Source organism: Chenopodium album, chromosome 9, assembly GCF_948465745.1.
Source record: "Chenopodium album chromosome 9, dcCheAlbu1.1, whole genome shotgun sequence".
In the NCBI taxonomy this organism is placed as follows: Eukaryota; Viridiplantae; Streptophyta; class Magnoliopsida; order Caryophyllales; family Amaranthaceae; genus Chenopodium; species Chenopodium album.
This window is the reverse complement of record NC_137842.1, coordinates 4325599-4335251: the sequence shown is the minus strand read 5'-3', so window position 1 is coordinate 4335251 and position 9653 is coordinate 4325599. Positions and strand designations below refer to the sequence as shown.

The 9653-nt window shown below is 30.0% G+C and overlaps 1 protein-coding gene across 1 annotated transcript; it reads left to right on the top strand.

Moving 5' to 3' along the window:
• The first annotated feature begins 8217 nt into the window (after nucleotides 1–8217).
• LOC145557336 (uncharacterized) lies at nucleotides 8218–8802 on the top strand. The gene has a single exon (XM_081618526.1). The coding sequence runs from the start codon at nucleotides 8218–8220 to the stop codon at nucleotides 8800–8802; it is 585 nt and encodes a 194-aa protein (XP_081474652.1).
• Nucleotides 8803–9653: the final 851 nt, after the last annotated feature.

The following is a 9653-nucleotide window of genomic DNA, read 5'->3' as shown; positions in this document are numbered from 1 at the left end:
AATTCCTGACTAAAAATATCTAATAACTGATTATAATAATATAATTTCTGACTAAATATAATAATAATATATTATCTTAAACTTGACAATGTTAAATCCAAAAGTTGAACTCTTACAGTATAAATTATTAATATCTGACTAAAATTTAATTCCTAATCATTATACCTTAATTCCTGAATAGAATAATAATATTCAACACTTAAATTGTTAAGTCTGACAAAATACAACAGTACATGATATAAATCATCTAATATCTAACTAAGCATAGTAATTCCTGACTAATAAAATCTTATTCTTGATTATAATTATAAAATTTATGATAGAATATTGTAATGTTAATCCAACAGTGTAAAATCTAAGATTGTCTAACTACTACATTAAATATCTTTATACATGAAAAAATAAATTTAATAACTTACCAACTCTGCTTCTGCTATGTTTAAATTTGGAAAACGATCAACCCATTTTTGAATAGCAACAATAATATCTTTAGCATCATGTTTTTTCAATTCCATATTGAGCTCTAATTTTTTCAACTTCTTCTTAAAAGTTGCATATTCTTCTGGATTATTTTCCAAAGAATCCAAATTTTTTTTCCTGCTCTTTTATCTCCTTGACATTGTTTTTGTAATTTTCTCTCTTTATTAAATATCTCCGTACAGAATCCTACAAAACAAAAAAATTGAAACATATAATATGTTATATAAATATAAATTATAAACATTATCAGTAGAAATATAAAAAAAAATAAAATAAAATAAACTTACAACAACTCCGGTAAAAAAAACAAATCTTTTGTACTGAAATATTTCTCTGTCAGTTATTTTGCTCTCTTCAAGATTCAAAGCAGAAGCCCAAGTATCATGAATAGCACTATTAATCCAGACAGAGGGGCGCACCGAACAAAACTCCTCTTTCACCAAAATAATATCGCTTTGCGATAGATCTTCAGTTTTAAACTGACATATAACATCACCTATATCTTCCACATACAGTCTCCTGTTACGCGCCTTAACACCCTCATCTTCATCTGTAGGATCTAACTCAAACTCCTCATCATATTTTCTAAAAAAGAGGAAGTAACACATATATCTTTCATGCTCAGTAAAATTTTTCAGATACAAAGGCTTATTTTTCTGCAAACTCCTAGAGACAATCATTTCTCGATTTTGAATCGGAATCTTATCAATAGGGGGATCTACCCAATCTGAATCCAAACTAGATTCTTCCAAATTAGCCTGTAATTCCAACAGCTGTTTATCTCTTAGATATTGTGATCTCTCAGCCTTTTTTTCAGGATATGCATCAGCAGCAATAAATTCAATTTCAGGAGGGACATTTTTATCAGTAGAAACTTTGTCCACATCAATTAACTAAATTTGAGTTTTAGGAGGCTGAGGTCCTATTTCCATAAACTCATCTTGAGATGATTCAGCAGCAGTAGGAGTAGAAGTTTTGTCTATTACAATAAGGGTAGAAAGAGGAGCACTAGGAGATTTTACAACTTCAGTTGGAACAGATTCATTAGCAACCGTTTCCGTTTCAACATATTTATTTCTCAACAAATCTAAAACTTCAGTTGTATCTCTAGGCTGAGCTTCCTACAAAAAAAAAAAAAAAAAAGTATTAAAATAAAAAACAAATAACTTAAATACAAACAAAAATAACCTATACAAACAAAATTAATCTAATAGCTGATTGAATAAATGTTTTTCCTGATTAAGAATGTATTATTTTGAAAAAAGAAGTAAATTTCTGATCAAAAAATTATTAAGCCTGACTAAAATATTCTAATAACTGACAATGACAACTTTATTGAACTAAAATTTCTAATTCCTGATAGGATATTCTTATTAATGACAAATTTAACCTAATAGCTGATTGAATAAATATTTTTCCTGATAAAGAATGTATTATTTTGAAAAATAGAAGTAATTTCTGATCAAAAAATTATTATTCCTGACTAAAATATTCTAATAACTGACAATGACAACTTTATTGAACTAAAATTTCTAATTCCTGATAAGAATATTCTTACTACTGACAAAATTAATTTAATAGCTGATTGAATAAATCTTTTTCCTGATTAAGAATGTATTATTTTGAAAAAAATTAGTAAATTTCTGATAAAAAATTAATTATTCCTGACTAAATTATTCTAATAACTGACAATGAAAACTTTATTCCTGATGAACAACTAGAGTTAAAATTTACATCTGAACAAAATTTTATCATTTCTTGCACAAATCATCTAATAACTGAATAAAATATAATTATTCCTGATACAGTAAATCTAATTAAATACCCAACAATATTTTAAATCATGACAAAAATATTCTAATTACTGACAAAACTAAAATAATATATGACAAAATAATTCTAATTCCTGACCAGAATAATTTAACTCGTGAAAAATAACAAAAAAAATTACCTGATTCACAGCATCAATAGTTGATTGATGTTCTTCTATAACTTTGCTCTGACCAACATCATCAGACTTAGTAAAAACCTGAAAACATATGTATGACAGAAATAAAAAATAAATAATTTATTTATATAAAATATTCAATTTTAATACAATAATTACTAGTATTTTTCATAAATTATTCAAATAAAATACAAATATTAGACCTTAGATGTGTTGTCATCATCTTTGTCATTTTTTGTTTCTTCTTCAACAGTTACCGAAACTTCTTTTTCGGTAACTTCTGCAATTTGCTCCTCTGATGGTTGAGGAGAAGGAGGAGTAGGGGTAATTAAATTAAATTTTGGCATAGATTGATCTCCCATTGAAAAACTTCTACCTTCTTGCACAATCCTAGCCTGATTATCATTCAAACCCGCAGAATAAACTTCATTGAGTCCCCTCGCTTTTCTTGGTGTCCTAGGAGGTGATGTTGAAGAACCAAAAACACCCTATTTATCAACTGAACTAACCATATTTTCACCTGGTGCTGTGACAAGATCAGAATTTACAGCAGTAGTTTCAACATCTGAAACAGGAACATCAATTACATTGTCAACAGCAGAAACTTCTGCACCAAGTGAAAAATCAGCAACAGGTCCTTGGTGAACTGGAGCAGCTTCTGAACCTAGTGAAACATCAGCTTCATCTTCATTTTTTTCTGGTATCTGTTCAGGGACACCAGTTTCAGGTACATCAAATTCTTCTTCTTCTTCAGATTCTTTTTCTTCATTTCTATCTTCTTCAGGTATATCTTGACTAAAGACTTTTGACAAATCAAGATCAGCAATAACATTATTCACCTGTATGAAATAAACATTAATATAAAAAATAAAAATTAAGTTAAATTTCATATAAAAATTAAAGATAAAGGTAATTAAACTTACAATTTCATCAGACTTAAGTTTAAGATCAAAATTATCCAATTCAGTGGCTAACTTTTTGCTCTTCATAGCAGCTAACACTATTTCATCAATTTTAGCTAAGAACTGTGGATTGGAATATATATCTTCTCCTTGAGATTGAGATTCTTGTGAACTTTTTATTGCCTCATCCTTCAAGTTAGTAGCAAAGTGAATTTGGTTCTCTGATACAATCTTCAAGTCACGACCAAATTTCATCATTTTCTTCTTCACAGGCTGATAAAAAAAATTGAGTTTAAAAAATGAATGAGTTAAATATAATAACATATCCAACATAAAAGACACTGAATATTCTAATTCCTGATAAAAATTAAATAATTTCTTAATAAAACAACATTATTCCTGAAAATAATACCTTATTTACTGACAAAAAATAACACATTCCTGACAAAAATAATGTTATTCATGTTAAAAGTAATATAATTTCTAATGAAAAATAATGTTTACCTAATTCCTGACTAATAATATATAATTCCTGATAATAATCTTATCTCTGGAATAAAATTGTTAATTAGAAAACAGTTACTATTGACATCATCAATTAGGTATTTAATTTTTTTATTACTGATAAACATATATAAATTCCTGATAAAAATATTCTTATATCTGACTTAATAATTTCTAACTTTTAGAATTATAAGTTATTTCCTGATTAAAATTATTCCATTCCTGAAAAAAAAAATATTCCTGATCAATATTCTCATATTAATAATGATATCAAATTTCTTACTCCTAATAAAACTAAACTAAACTAAACTTAATGACAGGTTATAATAAAAAAGCTTTCAGAATTTATTGCATAATAACAGATAATAAATAATGAACTGTTGAATTAAAAGCTTTAATAAATTAATAAATAAAAAAAACATTTAAACTTACATCAATATCCATTTTATCAATCTCATCATCAGTTGGGTATTCTTTAGGAATTTTGTACATGACATATCTAGCTTTGTCATCATCAGCTTTGAACTCAATTGGAGCAGATAGTAAACCCTGACCAACCATATTTTTACCAGAATCAATTAGGCCAGATTGTACACCATGACCTTCCATATTACCAACAGAATCTTCATCATCATCGGTATCTTCAAGTTTAAACTCATTCTTATCCAGCTGAAAAGATTTAAGAATCTCCTGTTCACTTTTGCCAGCATACTGTAATGGTAATGTCTGAGGATACAATTTCACAGAACCATAATCAATATTTTCAGCAACCGCTTTAATCCGCTCATTAAGAGATTCACATGATCAATTCATTACAAATGGCTTCATATCTAAAGTGGTACCAAACTCAAACTTTTGCAAAAAAGCAATTATAAAGGCAACCAAACAGCCATTTACTTGTTTTGATTTACTTTTCAATTCTTGTCCTTCCTTCTTCTTCAAAACAAAGGACTGAAACTCTGCTATAGATGTACATAACCAATCCATCACATATCCAGCCCAGTTGAAAGTCTTTATGAAACGTACATCTTCCAAAGACTTTATGATATTAAAATTAGGGGACTTATCACCAATTGGAGCCAAAAAATTAGAAACAGCAAACATAACAAAGAGTTTCTTAAATTCATAACCTCCACCCCTATATTTCTCAAACAATGATTGATAAGTAAGAAAATTAACATATGTCTTCTTCTTCTTACTTTGAGCTGGTCTTTCATATTCCTTCTTCTTGCTTTGAATACCTTTTTTAGATTCATCACCAGTTTTCCTCTTCTTTTTTTTGTTACTTTCAGATTCATTTTCTCTTTCCAAATCTTCATCTCCATCCAAACCTAAAAATTTTCTCCACTCTGACTTCAAATAATCATCAGGATTAAAACCTTTTTTGTTTTTGGAAATCTCTTTTATAGGTATATCAGTAAAAGGAATGCCCAAAACATCAGCAATATCAGAACTGTCAATATGAATGGCATGTTCTTTTTTACCAACAATCAGATTTCTTGCCTTAGGATTATAATGAGTTACCATATAACCATACAACTGGTGACTGATATTATCCTTCAAGTTCATATTAAGCAACCCACCAAACCCATTATCTTTCACATCCTTTTTTTGCTCATCACTTAAATCTTCCATGATTTGACAAAGATGACTAGGACCAAATTTATTACCAAGCTCTAAGTCTTCAATATCATCTTCACTAAGAATTCTGAAAGTTTATAAAGTAAAAAAATAAAGATTTAAGATAAAAATCTTTAACCAAATCACACAGTAATGAGAAACACTCTAAGTAAAATAAAAGACTAATAACTGAAAAAATTTATGTAATATCTGACTAAAATGTACTAATTCTTGAATAAAATTCACCAAAGCATGAAATTTATTTTCTTACCATTCTAATTCCTGACTAATAATATTTAATTCCTGATTATATTAATCTTATGTCTGATAAACCTAGATCAATTACTGTTGTTATCATCAATTGATTAATTTATTTTTTTTATTACTGATAAACCTAGATCAATTCCTGATATAAATTTGCTAACATCTAACTAAAACTTGATAATTTCCAACTTTTAGAAATATATGTCTGACTTGAATACACCAATTCCTTAAACACACTATTTTATATCTGACTAAACAATCTTAATTACTGTCTAATAAAAATGTTATGCTAGACCAGAATAGACAAAGAACTTAATTAAATTATCTAATATATGAAGAAAGCAAACTAATTCCTGATTATAATAATCTTATTTCTGGCTTCAAATTTTTTAATACAAAACTGTAACTATTGACATCATCAATTGATTAATTTATTTTTTTATTACTGATAAACCTAGATCAATTCCTGATATAAATTTACTAATATATGTTTGACTTGAATTCACCAATTCCTTAAGCACACTATCTAATATATGACTAAACAATCATAATTTTTGGCTAAAAAACTGTAATTTCTTAAAAATAATAATCTTATTCCCGACTTACTAAAATACAATATTATAACCACATGTGTGTTTATTTCCCAATAAAATATACAAGTATTCAACATGAAACAACAAATACAAAATGCTATGTCTTTTTGCGAAATAAATAGAATACAATTTCACACCTAACAGGTCGACTTCGTTTAGACCCAGGTTTAGGACCACGCTTCTTCAATGGTGGTTCTGAATCGACCCTACAAAACGGAATAATAAATTATAAAAATGATTGTTTAGAAAAAAATAACTGAAGTATAACCTAGAAAATAACTGAAGTATAAAAACCTTTCAGCCATTGCAACTGTATTCTCTTTTTTTCGAGCTTCTTTACTTCGTTTCTGATAAACTTTTAAGGGAGAAGTATCTTTAATCGACGACATTAATTGAGTCGAAAATGAAGAATGTTAGGGTTTATAAAGAAGTAAAAATTAGTCGGAAATTAAAGCTAGAAAATGAAGTAGTTATGCGAATTAGTCGGAAACGTGAAATTAAGTCGATAGTAATGGAGTGTAACTGTTAGAAATGGAGTGGAAGAAGAAATCGTGGGTGAGAAGAAGAAGGAGGAAGGCGGAACGACGGAAAAAAAAAAGACCTTTTTAAGTATAGGGCCACGCGCGGGCTAATATTTAGTAAACGGGCCGAGCGCGGGCCAGTAAATAGAACGGACTCACATGAGTCCGTTCTACACAATAATTTTGGTAATTATATGGTCTTTAATTAGTTAGGACATACAAGTTTATTGTATACCTTAGTTAAGAATAAAGATATCATATATTAAACCCATCTCTAGAACTTTTTTGGTTAACATCATAGTGATCATATATGCATCAACCACTATAATAATATGAAGTCAAAACCACACGGATCAAGTAGTAGATATTGAGAAGGATTTGATAAATGTTTGTGTGGAATACCATGCCCCAAATGAGAGTGAGTAACAAGGATCATCTAACACCACAACTAAAATTCTAATCTTAACGATGAAGCTGATTGTCGTAACTTTAAACACTATAACTAATTTATGCTCATCATCAAACTGCTATAAAATGTATAGATGGGCACATGTAAATTTTGAACGATACATAGGTGAGTGTAACACGACTCGTACTTTTGTTATTTATTTTGCATGAGAATAAAATATTATGTTAAGTGATAGATAGATTTAAGTAATGTCCACTTATAATTCAAAATTTGACAATTTCTTGAATTTCAAGTCCTTTGCTTTTCCATACGGAGTATATTTTTAAAAATGTAAAAGCATAACAATTTGCATTTGATTGGACTCTAACTTACATATTACCAACTTATTTGGAGAAACTCGAACATAACTTACCATTTACACTTATCCAATATGCTATATAGTATAAGTCTCAGTAGATCAGTGATAATACAAACTTCATGTCAAACGCAAGGTCACGGGTTCGAATCATAAGCAATACTTTTATGGTAGTACTGTACAAACAAAATTATTCTTATTGAAATTCACTCTAAAAATGCTCTCTAAAAATCTGCAAAACCTAAAACCAATTCTAGTGAGGGAAACCAATTCTGATCAATCAATAAAAAAATCCAAACGCAAAATCACCAATTTAATCTTTTCGAATGAGAATGAAGAATTTGTTCCTGACTCCCAGGGACAGCAACAATTTCCCCCATTGCCTAACAAAAATGGGAACCCTGCCATCCCTATCAATCTTTCTTTCAAGGATATGGTTAATTCTACCCAAGGACTGGGCAATGTAGGCATTAACCTATCAATAGAAGAAGATGATGATTTTTCTGATGATGATGAACTACCAGAAATGTAGTTGATGATCCAAAATGTCCTATTATTTTGCTTTCGAAAGAGGAAAAACTTAGGCTACGCCGACCTTGGAAGCACACTCTCATAATCAAGATGTTTAATAGCAAGATTGGATACATGTCCCTCATGAAGAGACTCAAGAAGAAATGGGAATTAGCAGGAGGTCTTGTTCTAGCTGATATTGGACATGATTATTTCATAGCAAGGTTCTCCAATATTGCTGATTACAATCATGTTCTAACCCAAGGCCCTTGGATGTTAGATGATAATTATCTTACTATCCGCAAGTGGACCCCCAATTTCGTTCCAGATGATGCTCCTCTAAGGTATCTCACTGCTTGGGTTCGTATTCCGCACCTCTCTGTGGAATATTTTGACAAGGAGTTTTTACACAAACTAGGAAGTAAGATTGGAAAGGTGGTCAGAGTTGATAATAACACTGCTTTAGCACAAAGAGGTCAATTTACCAGATTAAGTGTTGAGCTTGATCTTACAAAACCGCTGCTCTCGAAATTCTGGCTGAAAGGTCGTGTGTGGCAAATTCAGTATGAAGGGATAAGAATGATATGTTTTCATTGTGGGAAGATTGGTCATCAAGATAACAATTGTTCCAGTAAAGAGAAGGAAGACATGGATCTCTCTGATTCTATTGTGAATAAAATATTCCGCAAAAAATAGTCCATGAAAGAATCAGGACAACAATGGAGAAGCAAGATTATGGCGATTGGATGGTTGTCAAGAAACCACCACCGAGGCCGGAAAAAGGAACGCAATTTGCGGGGAAGGATAACCATGGCAAGAATTCAAAAACTGGCCAAGCTCAAAATGGAAATGCTGAAGGTTCAAGATTTGCCGTTTTGGAAACAGAGGATAATCAGGAAAATAATGATAAAAATAACGCTCCTTTGATTGATTTGGAAGGAGATGATTTGGCAATATCCGCATCTCATGTGGAAACTGTTGACTTGGGGAAATCTTCCCAAAACCTAGAGGGAATTAAAATTTTTTGGGAAATTCTCAATGGTAAACCTTAAGTTATTACTTTCCTCAGTGGTAAACAGTATTTTTTGTAAATATCTATGGTAAACCTCAAATTATTATGTTAAGCGAATGGTAAACACTTAATCCTTCATCTAACCATGGTCAAGGCTTATTTTTTTTAAAAAATGAAATGACCAAATTACCCCCATTTATATCCCCTCCACCCACTTATGTCTAATCAAAATTTATGCGTGACTGATTCATCTCCTTCCATTTTTAAAGAATTTAAGCATCGAAAGAGAGAGAGTGATGAATTCTTTGCATTAGGGCTGGGATTTTCTGGGTTTGGGTATTATTATTGAAGAAATTTTTGTATGGTAAAGGGTATAGTCGAGGGTTTTTTTCGGGGTTTTCAATTCGAAATTCTAACATACAAATTGCGAGAAATTGCTGGGTTTTTTTGGTGAATTTTCGTCGACGATTGGTTGTTGGTGAACAAAGTTCAATCTTTTGAAGCTTGAGACCTCTAATAGTGGCAATTGAAGTCA

Coding starts and splice junctions, on each gene's coding strand:
- LOC145557336 (XM_081618526.1), top strand. CDS start 8,218: ATGTTTAATAGCAAGATTGGATACATGTCCCTCATGAAGAGACTCAAG.